This window comes from Ammospiza caudacuta, chromosome 4, assembly GCF_027887145.1.
Source record: "Ammospiza caudacuta isolate bAmmCau1 chromosome 4, bAmmCau1.pri, whole genome shotgun sequence".
Lineage (NCBI taxonomy): Eukaryota > Metazoa > Chordata > Aves > Passeriformes > Passerellidae > Ammospiza > Ammospiza caudacuta.
Genome location: NC_080596.1, coordinates 51605629 through 51623336, shown reverse-complemented (window position 1 = coordinate 51623336; position 17708 = coordinate 51605629). Strand labels below are relative to the sequence as shown.

The 17708-nt window shown below is 40.2% G+C and overlaps 2 protein-coding genes across 2 annotated transcripts; both read right to left on the bottom strand.

Moving 5' to 3' along the window:
- Window positions 1-1457: 1457 nt before the first annotated feature.
- LRRC66 (leucine rich repeat containing 66) lies at window positions 1458-9732 on the bottom strand. Its single transcript, XM_058804273.1, has 5 exons — window positions 9237-9732; window positions 6697-6866; window positions 5845-6175; window positions 2777-4459; window positions 1458-2245 (listed from the first exon to the last, which is right to left on the bottom strand). The coding sequence occupies exons 1-5, from the start codon at window positions 9730-9732 to the stop codon at window positions 1458-1460; spliced, it is 3468 nt and encodes a 1155-aa protein (XP_058660256.1).
- A 283-nt stretch (window positions 9733-10015) lies between these two features.
- Window positions 10016-17417, bottom strand: SGCB (sarcoglycan beta). Its single transcript, XM_058803250.1, has 6 exons — window positions 17389-17417; window positions 15717-15926; window positions 14747-14932; window positions 14443-14634; window positions 13826-13957; window positions 10016-13001 (listed from the first exon to the last, which is right to left on the bottom strand). Exons 1-6 carry the CDS (start codon window positions 17410-17412, stop codon window positions 12798-12800), a joined length of 948 nt encoding a protein of 315 aa, XP_058659233.1. The 5' UTR covers window positions 17413-17417; the 3' UTR covers window positions 10016-12797.
- Between the last annotated feature and the right edge of the window lie 291 nt (window positions 17418-17708).

Genomic DNA, 17708 nt, shown 5'->3' with positions numbered 1-17708 from the left:
TCTGAACATACATCAGCTGGCAGCCTTCATTAAATATTAGCAGGGAATTTGTGTGTAGGATCTTGTCCCCCTGGTTTCTAATAGTGGAGCAAATCTGTATTTAAAACTGTTGGGAACAGGTACATGTATCAAAAAGGTTATGGTTCAAATGGAGTGTGTTGGTGTAAAACATTAATACGAAAGTTTTCAACAATAAGTGAATTTGAGCAGAAATGTCTCAAAACAAAATTTTACAGAAGGATAATTCTTACCCACTTATCTTGGTCCAGCTTTTTGAACCACAAGGTCCTCATAGAAAAGCTGTTGATATATGGAATGGATGAACAGATGGGTGAAAACTGAAAATTGTAGGGCCCAGGGAGTGGTGCTCAGCAGAGCAAAGTCTAACTGGAGACCAGTAACTAGTGCTCTACCCCCAGGGTCAGAGCTGGGTCCAGTCCTGTTCAACAGCTTCATTACTGACCTGGGTGATGGGGCACAGCAAGTTTGCTGATATCACAGAGCTGGAAGTAAAGGATGATAAGCCAGAGGACCATACTGCCTTCCAGAAGGATCTCAGCACGCTTGAGAAATGGCCTGACAGGAACTACAAGAGCTTCATCCTGGAGAGGTGCAAAGTCCTGCAGCTGGGGAGGAGCAGCCCCCTGCACCAGTATCTGCTGGGGACCACCCAGCTGGGAAGCAGCTTGGCAGAAAAGGGCCTGGAGGTCCTGGTGGACACCGAGTCAGAGATGAGCTAGCAACAAGTCCTTGCAGTGAAGAAGGTGAGTGGTTCCTGCCTGATTCTGACCAGGTACTGCCAGTAGGCTGAGGGTTGACTCTTCCCTCCTACACAGTCCTGATGAGGCCACACCTGTTGTGTCCAGTTCTGGGCTTCCCGTGCCAGAGACACTGTGACATTCTGGAGAGGGTCCAGTAAAGGGCCGTGAGGATAATGAGGAAGGAAATGAAGGGATGGGAACTTCTCTCCCATGAGGAAAGGCTTACAGCTGTTTGGCCTGGAGAAGAGAAGAGGCTATGGGAAATCTTACTAAAGTGTTCCAATATCTGAAGGGGTGGTGTAAAGAAGACAAAGACTCTTCAGCCGGTGCCTAGTGACAGGACAGAGGCAGTGGGCATTAACTGAAACTTAGGAGGCTCCATCTGCACATCAGGGACTGCTCTGTTTTGCTGTGAGGGTCACCATGCACTGATACTGAGTCTGTCCTTGAGATACTCAGAAGCCCTCTGAAAGTGTCCTGAGCAACTGTCTCTAAGTATCAACTACCAATAATGCAAAAGTAAACATAATTCAGCAAAAGGTTTATTAATATTCTGGAGTAGCTTTTTATAAAGTCTGTCATTAGGTTTTTTATGGGTACCCTTCTAAACAAAAGTAATTTCACTTCAAAACAAAATGTTTGCACCTGCTGTAGTGACATAAACACTGTGGGAGCTTAGTATTACCATTTTGTGTTTCAGCTATTGAAGTTTGTTCTCCTGCTTTGCAAAATATTAGCAAATCCATCAAATGCTCTTTTCTTCTTAACAAAAAACTGGTCCTGTCTCGAATTTGTCTGACTTTTTTGGCTGAGATTTTCACCAGAACTTTGGAAGTGTTCTCCAGTTATTGCAGAGTGGTTCTCCAGTTCTGTCAAAGTAGTGTGATCCTTCATCTTGCTGGAATCAGTGCTTTCAGAGGTTGTGTTTCCTGTAGGCTTTTGTGGGAAGGAACATGAGCTGTATGGTGAGCTTTCATTGAAGAAACCTTGTGGGATTGAGAAGGAATATGCATCCTCATCACCCTGATCCAGTTGGAAGGGATCATTTTTTGTGAATTCTGACTGTGTTTTCCCAGAACTGTGAAGATGCAGCAGAACTGATGTAGGACTCCAAGACTGCTTTTCTTCAGGCAGGCTGTGATTGCTGCTTTCCTGCAATTCTGTGAATCCATCAGAACTTTTCTCATCAGAACCTCCTTGCATTTCATGTGCACAAGCCTGCTTCTCATGTGGTAGCAAGTCATCTTCCTGTGTAACAAACATGAAATATTTTTTAGCTGTGTGTTCAGGCAGCAGTTGAAGAGATGATTCTTGGCTGGAATGCAGCAGCGATGGTTTGCTTACAACCTCATTCAAACTAGTATCAATGGGAGCAAAAATAAAGCCTTTGTCCTCAGATGTACTCGTGTTTCTTTGTAATGTAATGTCTGCTTCACCATGATTCTTTTCAGGGGAGTTCCTGGCTGTGTGCTCATCTGTGCTTCCTGCTGGTGCATTTTCTTTTTGTTCTGTGTGACTGAAGGTGAGGGAATGCTGTTCTCTGGGAAACAGAGAAAGCTGCAATTCATCCTTTTCAGAAGATTTTTCTGTGTCATACGTGGGGAAAGGTTTTGACTTAAATACCCTGTTACAAAAATCTGTACTTTGATTGTGGAGAGAATCAGAAATAGAGTTTTCTTCTGTTGACTCTGCCTTAATGTTTGCTTCACCATGATTCTTTTCAGGGGAATTCCTGGTTATGTGCTCATCTGTACTTTCTGCTGGTGCATTTCCTTTTTGTTCTGTGTGACTGAAAGTGGGAGAATGCTGTTCTCTGGGAAGCAGAGAAAGCTGCAGTTCATCCTCTTCAGAAGTTTTCTCCGTCTCATATTTGGAAAAAGCTTTTAATTTAGGTACCATGTTACCAAAATCTGTACTTTGATTGTGGAAAGAATCAGAAATAGTGGACTCTGCATTAATAGCTGCTTCACCATGACTCTTTCCAGGGGAGTTCCTGGCTGTGTGCTCATCTGTGCTTCCTGCTGGTGCATTTTCTTTTTGTTCTGTGTGACTGAAGGTGAGGGAATGCTGTGGTTCTCTGGGAAACAGAGAAAGCTGCAATTCATCCTCTTCAGAAGTTTTTTCTGTGTCATATTTGGGAAAAGGTTTTAATTTAAGTACCATGTTACCAAAATCTGTACTTTGATTGTGGAGAGAATCAGAAATAGAGTTTTCTTCTGTTGACTCTGCATTAGTAGAATAATCAAATGTAACTGGAATTTCTTGACTTGAAGAACTAACTGTATCTGGATCTGACACGGTCACCTGGCCACTGCTTTTATTGGTGTAAGTGGATGCTGTTTCCTGCATGGTGGTGTCTAATCCATAATTAATAGTGGTTTCAAAATAGGCACTGTTCTCATCTTCATTTTTCCCAGTCTGCTGAAGTTCAGCAGTATTGTTTGGAGACTCTGGTGGTGTTACAAACTTCTCAGTTCCACTGTCTGTGTTGGCTTCATCTAGAGGTGACTGACACACTGGCAGGTTGTCACTGACACCAGGGTGTTCCACTTCAAAGTCTGCTAAAGAGCTGCAGTCACTCATTGTGAATGGAGTCCCTTCAGCTGAAGAACTGTCACCAAATATATCAGCTGCAGCATCTTTTTCATCTGAATGTATCCTTTTACAGTCATGCTCTGTCGTGGGAAAGTTGTCTATTGTTTCATAGATGTCTAGCTTCTCAATATCTGCATCTCTTCTGAAGCTACTGGGTGAAATAAAATCTCCAACATCACTAGGTATATTTTTGTTGCCATTTAGATAAAGTTGTTCTTCACAGCTTTGCCTTCCCTGCATAAATTTTCTAGTGTGCCTGGGTTTTTTATGTGAAAGAGCACCTTTTCTTTCTGGAGAATCTGGTGTAGCTTTTGTGATCTCAGAGTGCAGCAGACCAGAGTTGTTTCTTACTTTGCTGTTTGGTGTTATTTCGTTGCTGTTCTGGTAATCCGTCCTTACAAAAAACAGTCCAGTATCAGAAACATTTATGCTTTCATTACTGTCAGTACTAGTTTGGGCTTTTGAAAACACTGGCATTTTCTTCATGTTGATCTCAGTATTGCTTTGTTTCTTGTACTCTGCTTTGGGATTTGGTGAATGTACACCACTGCCAGTGACATTTTCATACACAGTAGAAGCTTCTGTAGGGAAAGTCCATGTGTTTCTTAAAGAATTCTTATCACAATTGAATGTATTACGCTGCATATTTGTTGGCTTGCTTGCAGAAGAGTCTCTGCTCAAGGTTTCGTCTGAAAAAGCTTGGTTAGAATACGTGTGTTCTGAACCTGAATTTTTGTTCCTGCGCATGAGTCTCCACAGCCTCTCCAGGTAGGGTCTAGCAAAAGCACCCAGACAAAAAGCACAAACAAATGTAATGACCACAGAGAGGGAGACAGCCAGTGCAAAGTTTGGCTCTGTATTTTTCTCTCTAAAAAGGGTGTCCCTGGTTTTTCTAACCAAAAATGCTGACACTCCTTCTTTCACCTCTATATTGTAAATCAGATATTTCTCTTTTGTTGTATTAAAAAGACACAAATATAATCCTTCAGCAGTTTTATCAGCATTGTATATCACTAAATTATTCATTTTATCCAGTGTCATATGAGGAAGACTGTGAGTTTTTGAAATTCTGCCCTTAGGTGTCCACCAAGAGACTCCATTGCCTGAAATGAAAGAAAATATAAACTCAGTCTTTGTTAAAAGCATAGTATACATGGGTATGTTGTTAAGAATATACTCTGGACTATCTTTCATAATTTTAACAGTTTATTATAAGCTTCATTTTCCTTTTATCCATCCTAAGTAATTTTACATGGTATGAAGTCTGTTAAAGCGTATTACAGGCCTGTCCCAACTGCCTCCCATCTAAAAACAGAGTACATGTGGGGTCTTAATCGTAGACTTTACCAGAAAAATGGTAATGTGAGGAAGGAGGTCACTGAAATAATCTAAGCAAGTTCAGAGTTGTTCTACAAACACCTCCTGATCTTCCTTGTGGAGGACACATCTACAGCCAGCTGCTCTGCAGCCTGGCCATGGTCACTGTGTGCAGCTGGGGGATAAAACATCACCTCTTAATTGCCAGTGTTGCAACCACTGTGATTTTCCTGTAGTTCCTCATCTGACTGCAGCAAAAAAAGTCTGTAAATTAAGGGAATTTATACAGACTGAGCAATTGTTCCAAACTTGAGTTTGTGTGGGCCATGGCTGGTTGTTGTCTTTTAGCAATTTGTTTCAAAGTTGCATTTTTGGCTTTGTCTTTGCATCAGCTTTTGCTCCCAGCTGAGTTTTGCTGCAATGCAATGTGTTGATTTAATCCAGGTTTCTGTGACTTTTCTTGTAAACAGAGCATGTGGCATTTCTGATAGGTCCTGCATATTTTCATTGTGGATGAATTATTCCCAGGGGGAAAGCCTTACCACCTCCAAGTGCTATTAGGCCATTAGAGTTAAACCATTTTGCCTTATGGCACATGGCAAATACACCTTCTGCTCTGAGTTTGGTCTTAGTTTTCCATCTGCATAGTAAGACTTGGCTCTTTAGAATTTGTTGCTTATATTCTCAATGTTCTCTATTAATTTTAAATGTAAGTGAAGTGTGTGCTACAGTGTCTGTACTTCTTTAGAAGAGCTAGAAATCTTTTTCCCTGCAAATAAACCTTTAATTCATTTTGCTGTAACTGAACACTGAAAACTATTGCATCCTGCTTGGTTTTATACATGCCTCAGAAGTGCCACCCTGCTGTTTGGTCCTTTGTTTCAGTCCAAAACGAACCAATGCATTTGCAATGCATTTCTCACTGAAACATATTTGTATGGAATTTAGCATCACTTCCTCCTTTAATGTAAGGAAGGGGATGAAGACTCAGGAAACCTAACTTTCAAATGTTCTAAGCAGAATACTACTTTCTAATGAAATATTTTTGCATGTTAAACTGTTATTTTTAAACAGTGTCTTTAGAAAGACACTTTTAAAACCAGATTTATTTGATCATTTTGCATTCTTTTGGATTTTAGCAGCATTTGAATGGAGTGCCTGATTTACGTACCCCTTATGTTGTCCAAGTTACAGGTCAGCACTGATGTGTTCCCTGTTGGGATTGTAGCCCTTTTGAGCAAAACATTGTCCCTGCAGTTTAAATGGAAACTTGAAAGATACAGGAGAGGTTTCTGAGGGTTGTTGGCAGACTTATTGTAGGAAAGGCTCCATTTCTGCCTTGTGGAGTCAAAGACAAAATGAAAGAACTCTTTAAAAGCATTTAGCCTGTAGTTAAATATCCAGGCATTCTTTGAGAAATACACTTCAAGTTGAAAAAAGTTCAAACTGACTAGTATCTGTGGTAGAGGGATTGTCAGAGCATTTTCACGGAGATCCACGACCTATTTGGAAACAACACAGAATTAATTTGATAAGGCTTACAGTGGAATTCTTATTGCAACATCTTACAACAGTGTTTCAGTGTACAAGCAATTCTGATTTCTGTGAATCTGCTTAGGATTTCAGTAATATTCTAAGCTTTTTAATATAGATGAAAAGTTTAAATGGTGGTGTTTAGATTTCTCCCATTGTAGACTTACCTCTGTGTAAATAGGGAGCTGCAGAGCTCTTGCCATGGAAGGTATGGGGGTAGAAAAGGACATGTATTGTTATGGATTGGTTTGTGGCATAGAGAAATTGTGATTTTATGGTTATATCTATTACATTTCAGCATGTGTGTTTTCCTACATATAAAAAGGAAATATATAAAATATTATTTTCACCATTTTCTCTAGTTTTTAAATTCTACACTAGTATTATAATCAGAACCATATAATCATGCTGAATAGTTGGTAAATGATATCTTTAATGATTACCATAAAATATTAAAATATTAAAATATTAAGCTGTATTGCTTAACAACCTGTAATTTGTTGAGATCTCTGAAGGCATCTGGATGAATTTTAGTTATCTTGTTGTTTCGCAGGTCAATGTCCTTCAGCTGTGAGCAGTTCTGAAAATCCTTTGGGTCAATCTGTTCTATGGCATTGGATGACATATGGACAGTTTGTAAAGACTGCAGGAGGCCTAGCCCTAGAAGAAAAAAATCCCTATTTTACATTTCATATTCTTGTTTTCTAAAGTGCATCAAGTGTCTTTATAAAATACTTTGCCACGAAATTCCTTCCATTCCTCACTATTGCAATGAGTGGCTGCAGCCTTTGTGTTATGCCTTTCCTAGTCAAGGGTGTCGCATTCTAAAAGCTGCATAGCATCCACAGCTGGCACATTAAAACATTCACAGTCAATGGATGTCTTAAAAATTGACACTTTCATAAAAGCCACTAGCGTTTCTTTGTGCTATCACAATGATTCTGACTTTGATCTCTGTACTTGGAGCAAGCTTCTCTGGAGAACTGGAGGTAGGAGAGGAGTGTGAAAAGTTTAGAGTATATTGAGTTGACAAGATCCAAATATGCTAATTGCAAGTAAAAGATAGAGATGCAAAAGGTGATACAGTATCTCCTATCCACTTGCATGTGCATTTTCATGGGAGTTTTTCATATGTGGAATTACTTGAACTGTATTTCTAGAATGTAAAACCAAATGAAAACAAAACCATGTTGTTGTCTGTGCCTATCTGCCTGTGAATTATGAAGAATGACAGTAAATTCTTCAGTGTATCCCAGTTACAGTGACATCCACCTTGCATAAGGAACACTTTTGTTTGCTGGAGACACCTAATTGTTTTGAGGTGCTGTGAAGGCAGCCCCTGAAGCTCCAGCCTGCAGGGTCCAGTGGAAAGGCAGGCCCTTGAACACTCAGCATGCCCACTGATATTCAACACCACAGTGCCACTCTGAAGGGATTTTTGATCATACACTATTGTTGAGAAGCTACTGGTTCTTAACAATTTTGCCCTTGGTGTCACCTTGTTTTCCAGAAACCTCTTTTCTCAGACAGCAGTTCTGTTTGCTGAGTAACTGATCTTTGGGTTTATTGTGAAAAGCAGAGAGGATGATTCACTCCTGGTATAAAACTAGAGGTGGGTGATAGGAAAGGCATGCAGAAGTTCTGGCACTTCATAAATTCATCAGTGTACCTACATGAGGAATTGTACTGTGGCTACTTCCCTGAATTTAAGTTTGTGCCAAAAATATACACTGGTATGGCAACAGTGGGCAGCAGCCTTACTCCTGGGGGGAGGGTTTTTCTGTGGGAAACCTCTGGTATAGACCTGCATATTGTGTTTTCTTTCCAGAGCTTAAACCTCAGAATTTTAGTGAAGTACTTTGGACAAGAATAAGGTTCTGAACATGTATTTAAATGAATATAGGATTTAAGTATAACTTGAAATATGGTGGTACCATGCATAGCAATTTGAACTTAAAAAACTGAGTCTCTTATAGAAGAGGATTGATCTGTCTGACCTTCTGAGGCATCCTATAATGGGCAGTCATATTTATCTAAATCCAACAAAATATTTTTTATCTATATCAAAACAAATCAAATATTAATAGATATATTTTAAAATGTAAGCTTTTCTGTACTGTCTATTCAGATACCTTGTCTATACACACACTACAAAATCATTAAATGAAATGGCTTTCCTGTGTGCCAGAGAATTATTTAATAGCAGAAAAGGAGAAAAACTGAACTTTCATGATCCTGTGTAGGGGCAAATATATTATCTTTGTGTGACTTTGTGGGATAAGTGGCATTTTTGTTTGTCATCACTTGTCCTCCTGTATTTTCAAACTCTCATTAATTTGATGGTGTTATCAAACATCAATAAATTCTACATATTGTATAGGACAGGGCTGCTCATCTGGTAGCTTCTGGTTCGTTTAAACTGTTTGGTCACTGTGACTGATCCCTGGATGAGGCTGAGCTGCCCAGCATAGTTCAGTGACCAGCAAAGCCCTTCTCAAAGTCTCTCGAAGCCTTGCACCCCTCTCCTGTTACTCGCTGTGACTGAGTATTAACCAACACTAAGCAAAATTGTTAGTAATAAAATGTTTTCCTGTCTCTGAAATACCCAAACTGCAGGAAGAATTTAAGAGTGTTGATTTCCTTCTGAAGGGTATTTGAAATTAATGATCTGTAATATTTTTGGTGTTAAAGTCCATGACTGGGATGTGGAGGCTGGTAGCTTTCCAAAGATCCATACTCCCCCTTTCTATACAACAAGTAAGAATACTACTTGGGCTCTTAAAGGATAAAACTGGTTGTATTTGACTGCTGTTAATGCAGTACAGTTGCTAACACTGTAATAAAAAACCTAACAAAGTAAACAAACAACCGATTTACTTCTGCCTCTGTATTTGCCAGTGGAACTTCCCCTCACCTGAAGTATAATAAAATGAGAAAGTCACAGTCTGGATTCAGTAAGATGTGTGAATTATATCCAAAGCCAACCTACCCCTTGGGAATCAAGTCTTTAAAGATTTTTGAAATGCTTACCTCTTGGAACCGTATTAAGATTATTTCTTTCAAGTGACAATACTTTCAAAGCAGGCAGGAGACGATCAACCATGCTGTAGTTTTTAGACCCGTGTGCAGGTGCAGGCATTTCCAGTGTGAGGGTGTGGATGGCATTACCACTGAGGTTTAGAGTTTCTAAATTGGGTAAATTTGTACAAGTAGTTAAGGTGAGTTGAGAAATCAGGTTGTTACTGAGGTTCAGGTGTTTTAGCATCCACTCTTCATTTCTTCCATCAGAGCACACAAAAGTTTTAATATTATTGTAACTGAAATCAGCTGTTACTGCTGTTTGTGATGTATCTTCTGGAACAGTAGACATTCTGGTAGAAGAGCAATTGAGCAAGAGCTGCCCATCCCACCGGCACTCTGAACGGCGATGTGTAGCAGGAAGGATCCTCTGGGACTTGGCTCCCACTGATCCAGGAAGATTAAAGTAAAGGACCACAGCTATGACATGCAAGTGATAGTTATCCATAGTATCTATATGTAAAATGTAGAATTATGGTTAAATTCAGCACAACAAGGATAGAAAGCATAAAGAGTTTGACATTAAAAAAAAAATCAACACCGAATAACCACAGCATTACCAACATTCCGCCTTGAACATTCAGTTTTGGAGTCTTATTTTCAAAAAGAGCATTCATAAACCGGTAACCTCCCTCCTCCCCCCATCTATCCCAAAAACAATTAGAACCTTTTTTTTTCCTTTTCCAGCCTTTTGGTCGAGAAACACAACTTCTTGGGAGCTTGAGATCTAACAACAGTGGAGACTTTTGAACTCTGCTTCAGGTATTGCACACAATTACACTGAGCAAAGTCCACCACGTACAATCTATGACAAACAGGTGTGGAACAATTTTTATCCTTCCAGCTGTCATATCAATAACACAACAATGTATTTTTAATGAAAAACTATATTCTTACAAATAACACTTCTGGACTGCAGCTGCATCTTAGAATTTATTGTTTTATTTCAAAACAAGCATTTGAAATTCTACTGCCTTTCACCCACTGGAACAACCACCACACTTAGAGATGGTGAGAGCTCTTCACAGGCAAGTTGTTTCAGCATACCCAGTATGGCATTTTACAGAGGCATGTAGAATACACTTTATACATGCAGAATCTTAAGTGCATCTGTGGGACTGAAATAAACAGTGTTCCACTCAATGTTTTAAATACATATAGAAAAATGTACCTTAGGCAGTTAGAAGATAAACAAGTAAATGCTCAACAGAGGCATGTGTGGTACCAACATTTCTCAAACTGTATAATATAAATATAAAATATATTAACAATACATAGTGGCTAGCAAATTTGATAATTTATTTCATTTGGTATTTATGATTGGTTTTGCTACATTTTGACCAAAAAAATCCACACTTCAAAAACAATTCTGCAGATCATGATTTAAGAGTACCTTTGTGACAAATCTTTCAGCTGCACATTGCACACAGTATTTTAAAAAGAACTCTTGATAATTACAAGAATCCAATACTAGCATATAGGCATGTCAGTATTAATCAGTGAAGAGCTTTAATATGTGTTTAACCTACTTGACCAAGGTAGTATCTGTTATTTTCAACCTGGACTTCAGCTTTGAGGATACTCCTCTTTATATTTTTTAATATGTGTTTGCATTTGTATACATAAAGTGACAAACTTCCATTAGCATGAGAGTGAAAATTCTAAAAACGTTAGTTCATTTCCTCCTTTTAACTCTAACAGATACTAATTGAGGCACTGCTTAGCAGCAGAGGTGGGTGTAAAGCAGCAAAATGAGTGTTGAAGTGTTTAGTAACTATTAACTCTGATAAAACTATAAGGTCCATGAAGGAAGTATGCAAAATGTTAGTACTTCCCCACAATCTTTAATGTGAGAACTCCGTGGTTTTTGCTACATTATATTCTGCTTATTCTGTTTGTCAGAACAGCTCCATTGCTGTGCAGCCCCAAAAATGCAACAACTACTGAGCACCAAAATCTGGTTTGCCTTTGAGCAGTGAGCGAAATATGACTCCTCTGACCTCCCCCATGTGCCATAATGCCTGACTGAAGAACACCCCTCCAAAAATCACTTCCACCTATACACATTCTGCATGAGTGCTTACTGCCTGCCACTAAATTCAGAAACTGGGACCTTGGATATTAATTTCTTGTTACAGCAGGAGCTGATTTGTGATTTATGGAATCCTAGGTACTTTGAGCACTGTAAAACGTGGCTAGATAGTTTATCTTCTAGTTATCTTCAAATAATCAATTCTGAAGTTAATGTGTAAAACTCACATAATTTTTAGGTAAAGAAGTGCATGCTTATCAAAAAACTTGTCAAAAAGCTGTTACAAAATCACTTTGAGACCTCCAATATTAAGGTTACTTGACACTACTGCAAAACAAAGCTGTTTTAAACTGAAGAAATACATGGGGTGAGGAAAGAGGGAATCTTATAAATAGCTGGTCTATTTTTAGCACAAAACACCTCACTGTTGCCAAAGCAGTTGGAAGGCTCTAATAGGCCCCAGTTCACCATAGTTTCACTGCTGACAAATTCTGGTACACATCTATTTACCCTGATGTCCTACCACCTCATTAATTATTACAGACCTGCAGTTTAACTTCAGAATTTAAAGTTTTGATTTTCTCAGTAATGCATCAGTACTGACATTTATGAGGAAGGAGAGATCTAACTCAGACACTGCTGCAACAGTTATACTCAGATTATTACCTACTGATTAATGGACTCAGACACTATTCACATTAGAACACCCAGGAAAACACTATTTTTGGGTAGTAAGCAAGTTGTAAGTACATTTTAAAAAATGTACTTTTACTATAAACACGTTTTATAAGTACTTCACATAAATTAAGCAACTGCAGAATGCATTAACTGCACAGATAGAATGGAAGTTCAAGCAACACTTCAATAACCACAAGACTACTTCAAAATTCAAGTTAAATTTCCATACTCAGTATTACTTTGCAAATAGTATTTATGATAGCATAATTTTTTAACAACGTGAGAACGAATACATGGCAAAAATAATGCAATATTTTAAAGTGAATCTGCCACTACTCCTCTTAGTACACATCTGGTAAGCCACCTAAGTTTGGGGTAAATCAATGTATCAAAAAGAAAGAAGAGAAAAGTCTGCCACTTCAGCCATCCTAGGAAAATCTATTTCCAACAAGAAGTTGACATTCCTGTGGAAGTACTTGAGACGTAGGACAAAAACCTCCTCTAGAGACAACTGTAGGCAGCAGAGCTGATGCCAAGATCATGTTCTTTACATATATTCTACTGATCCAAATTCAAGAAGGTACTTCAGTATGCATGTACACTGAAAGCTTTCAGATTCAGTGCCACTATTGCAGCTAACAGCACGATGTCCTAACATTGCTGACCGTAACAGCCTTTCCTTAAAAATACTGTGTAAGAAATGTTAGTATAAACCGCTGTAAAAAAAGAAACCCTGGAAGGCATGCAATTACTTCCCACAGCTCTGTGTAAACACCAAGTGGCCCGTGCCAGGAGCAGCTGTTTCAGTGCGTGGCTCCACAGGGGTTGGCAGAGGTCTGGCAGCCCATGTTGTGCCCGGTGACCTGGACCTTGAAGAGCGTCCCGTCGGCGCACATGCACAGCTTGAAGCGCAGCCAGTTGCCGTTGCTGAACTGATCCCCGTAGGAAGAGCTCGGCAGCCGTGTCGGGCTGACCATCACACTTCCGTTCAGGATGATGCTGTTTTCCTATTAGGAGAGGAAAAAAAATAAATTGGAGAATTACAACTTTTAATGTAAATAAGGCAGATTGCTTTTGAGAAGGACAAACTGCTTTAATGGATAAGTAACATCTCTAGCATGGCTGTAGAATCAACAATAATAAAAAAGGTATGTGTACAAATATTTAATTTTTTAATGAAAATTATAGTGATGCCTATGGGTTTCTAGTCAGCAATGTACTTTGCTATTCCAGTGGGGGATTGATATGGAGAAAGACAGCAGTAGGGTGACTTTTCATGTTACATTCTTATTAGCAATTGCAGTAAATGTAAAATATGGACATGAAACAGGCAATTGAATTCATACATGAAATTCATTCACACTTGAAAGTGCATATACCTCTATTTTTATCCTTTTTTTCCATCACTGCACATATACTGCCATCTTAATCTCCAAAAATCTTAAAGGAATGCTAGTGAGTCTTACAGCAGCAGCACAGAAGGTAATGCTCCAAACTATATGCACTGCTCGTCTGGCAAAGGTTGTCAACCCTGGTTAAGCTTCCAGAGGAAATTTACTCCCTTTGGTATTGATGTCAATAGCTTAGCTTTAACTGCATAGTAGGTTTTTGGTGTCTTAACAGTAGTAAATCAGTGTTACCTGAAGCTACTCAACCACTACTTAACAGCAAAGTAATAAATCATCTATTTAAATCCTACTAAATATACTGACTTGTATGCATAAGTAAATTATATAAAATTTGAAGCTATATAAAGCTACATCAGTTTACTATCAGCCTAAATTTGAAACTAAGCTGTTAAAAAAAAATTGCTTCGATTTGAAGTACTTACTGCTTTAAGTTCCATGTTTCCACCCATTCGAAACTCAATTGTCTTGCCTGTGATGAAAACACCTTCATTCCCCCGGACAATGGCACGACCATCAACCTTTATGTTTAGATCACTGGTTGCATTGCTGGTAATCTAAGAACACAACCAAAAAAACTGTATTATGGATTAGTGACTATGTGCCACTTGTGTTTGTCTGAGTAACTTTAATTACCCTGAAAGCAGTGCTGTGCAATTTAATAAAAAACTTGAATTTCCCTTCTGCCCACTAGCTTCTGCATATTTGTTATTTTCCATGGTGAATTTCAAAACAGAATTTTGGAAGGTACGTAAAATTAATTTTTTGTATAAAGACAACAATTCATATGACAATTTTATGGGATACACAGCTAGCACTTGTACCAAATATGGGCTTCCTGCTAAAACAGATTATGTAAATTTACCCCTCTGTTTTCACTGAATCTGTTCCTCCTATCTATTTATAGTTGTGTTTTTTCTGCAACAGGGTTGCTCAGTGCTTCCAAAGGCACACTCAACCCCCTATAAAACCACTAACTCTACTCTTACACAAACAAACAATGGGCTGTATTCTCATTACTTACAAAAAATAAGAAACATACCCTCTCTGTAGAGGCCTTTTGTACATTCAAGATTTTAACTCCATTTGGCAGATGAAACTCATGAGTTTCATAGTCGGTGCTGAACAAAGTATTTTGTGTTCGTGGGTCAACAAATTCCATGCCAATATCACTGGTGATAGAAGTTTTGTCTTTTTCCACACTAAGCTTGGTTGTTCCTTGCTGAAATACAATCTTCAGAAACAAAGGCATGAATTTAATGATGTTTCAAATGTAACATTTATCAGCAGTGTGAGTGTAATTCTCTAGTGTGGCTCACACACTTTCAATTCATGGTATAACTTACAGGCTGATTATTGCCAGTGATCACCAAGTCTTCGTTCCGTCTCCCTCCCACAGTGCTTTTATATAAGGGATGGATAACGCCCATGTCAGACACCTGCTTGAACCGCAGCAAGCCACTCTCGTGGAATTCCATGCTGTCACAACCATTGGGACCAATTCTTATCACTGCCCAGATAACCAGGGTAATCTGAAAGAGAAACACATTTTCAAGGATTATGTTGATTGTTCAATTATTTTATTAATTAGATGTTTTATTTGAACAATTATTAATGCCAGTGTTAAAGTGAGCTTTAAGTGTGAGTTGACTTTAGTTTGCTCCTACTGAAAACATCATAACACATTTAATTATGAAAAGCATTTAAAATTAGTTTTAGACTTACTCGAAACAGTAACTGAAATGATTTATATATATATTATATATATGAAATAGATATGAAATATTAAATCACATCCATACTTACATATTTTTTCTGTTTAAGGGTAATAATTAATTAAACAAATTTCCTGAACAGTTCAGCTTGGTATATATATAACATGTTGAACTGCAAGAATGCATCCTCCCAGATGGATGTGCAATTATGAAAAATAATTTGTTACTTCTCATTGAACACGCAATAAAAATGTGATGATTAGAACAATGAAGCTTTAAAGTACAGTGGCTTGTTAATTCTGAATGTTCACATACAGTTCTGTAACATAAAATATAACCATGTTTTATATGCCATATAATCCTGAATGCATATGTACTAATAACACTTCTCATGAGGTGACCATTAAATACTCATGCCTGAACTTACACCATTCTTCCATCTAACCTTGCTCAGACTAAAAAAGAACTAAAAAGAGAGAAGAAAAATGAGAATCTCCTTCAGTATGTTTTAAGTCCTCAGCCATACTGGAAACTTTTTTTTACTGAACTGTCAAAATGAAGTATGACCTAATGTTGCTCACACTATAGCTATTATACTCACAATCAGATTGATGACAGCCAAAATAAAAAGAACAACAATCACACATATGGCCAAGTTGCCTTTCCTGCCACGTAACCCTGTCTTATGGAGACGGTCTTCATCAATTGGGATGTATCCTGCTTTGAAGTTACTGTTGTGCTCCTTATTAACATTCCTGCGTTCCACAGCCTTCTCCCGCATAGACTTCTTCACCGGGCCGTTAGAGCTTTGCTGTAACACAAGGCACGGGTCAGCTTTAAAAGGCATGCAAATTAGCTACAATGGCATACACATATGTATGCAAAAAATGTAAATTGACTAGTGGGATATATTGGATATTACGTTCAGTATTAGATTTAAGTCTGGCACCCAGCTGTCAGAATAAGCGCTTAGAACCACAGCAACCTCTGCTAGCACAATGACTTAAGTTTAAAATCCAGATACTTTCAGACAATGTATGGCTTTATATCTAATTTTTATCATGGCAGATAGGAATTATTAATTATATTGTTACAGTTAATAAACTAAAACCAGCTACTAAGAAATTCATTACCTCTCAGGGTATTGTTTACCTCTCAGGGGCAGGTCATCTGCCAATACACAGGATTTTAGTTGTGCTCATATGTGATAGACTCCCAGTGACTATTCAAAAAGAGTAGTGGATACAGTTTTTAAATTAGTTAGACAGCACAGGGTTTGTGTTCAGCTCCGGTTGCTTGCATGCAGCATTGATAAAGATACTGTGAGGCCTCAAACCTGGCATGGGGCACTTGGCCAGAGTAGCTTTCTTGTAATAATCTGAAGTTATGAGATTGTAAGGGATATCCTGTCAACGTAACAAAGTAATAGAGGAAACTCTTGTAGGTATTCATAGTAAAAATAAAGCTTTAATGTATTTTCGTAGCTGTTCAAAATTTTGTTCCACTTCCCTTGAATGGAACGGTTTGTTATTTAGGGATTCACATCTTCAAAGAAGGAGTTTGATCTTTCGGATGGAATTAAGTTTGTTCACTTGAAATGAACCCTAAAACTACTCCTTAAGTAACTACACTTGCACATATCCACACTGATGCAACGAGTAACAACACCGTATTTTCTTCTGCTGTTGAAGAACTATTAAGAGATTGTGTTGACAAAGGTGCTTGACCTGGACGAGTCTGTGGAGGCTTCGCAGCCTCGGATATGTTCTGGGCTCCTTGTGACCCTGCCGAGCCCACAGGAGCTGCGGAGCCCCGCAGGCACCCACGGCTGCCTCCCGCCCCTCGGCAGCGCCAAGCGCCCCGACAGGCGCGGCGGCGGCGTCCGCGCACCGCTCCAACGCCAGGCGCCTCACACAGAGCACAAAGTGTTTCTGTCTGTCACACACCCACGCCTGCGGGCAGGACGGCGCCGCTCCGGGCCCCGCCCGGACAGCAGGCTCGGGCCGTCTCTCCCCGAGCCCGTCCCGTCCGAACACTGTCCGGGCACAAGGCGGGAAGGGCCGCCCGAGCGCCGTTTCTCCCCTCCCCAGCCGGAGCACTCCGGCACCACACCAGCCTCGCCCACCGCGGAGAAAATGGCGCCCCCGCCCGCGCTTCCCCTCCGCGAGCAGCACCCCCGGCCGGACCGCCTGCTCCCCGCGGCCCCGCTCCCCCGTGGCCCCGGCGGAGACGGCGCCGCGCCTCGCCGTGCCCGCGTCCCGCTGCGGACGGACCTGCTCGGGGGCGGCCGCCGCCATCTTTCCCCGCCGCCGCCGCCGCTGCGCGGGGCCCGCGAGCGCCCCCACGTGCCGCTCCGCGCGCCGGGTCCCCGCGGCTCGCGCGCACCGTCGTTATCCAGCAGCGTCACCTGGCGGCCGCGAACCGTCCACGCGCCCCGCGAGGCGCCTCGCAGCCCCCCCCCAGTCCCGTGGCACCGCCATCGCCGCGCCAGCCGTTAAGACACCACCGCGGCTGTGGAAGCCCTCGGACGCGGCCAAGCCCAGGGAAGGGGCCCGGGCTGGCATTACCATCTCCATTACACCTGCGCCGCCCG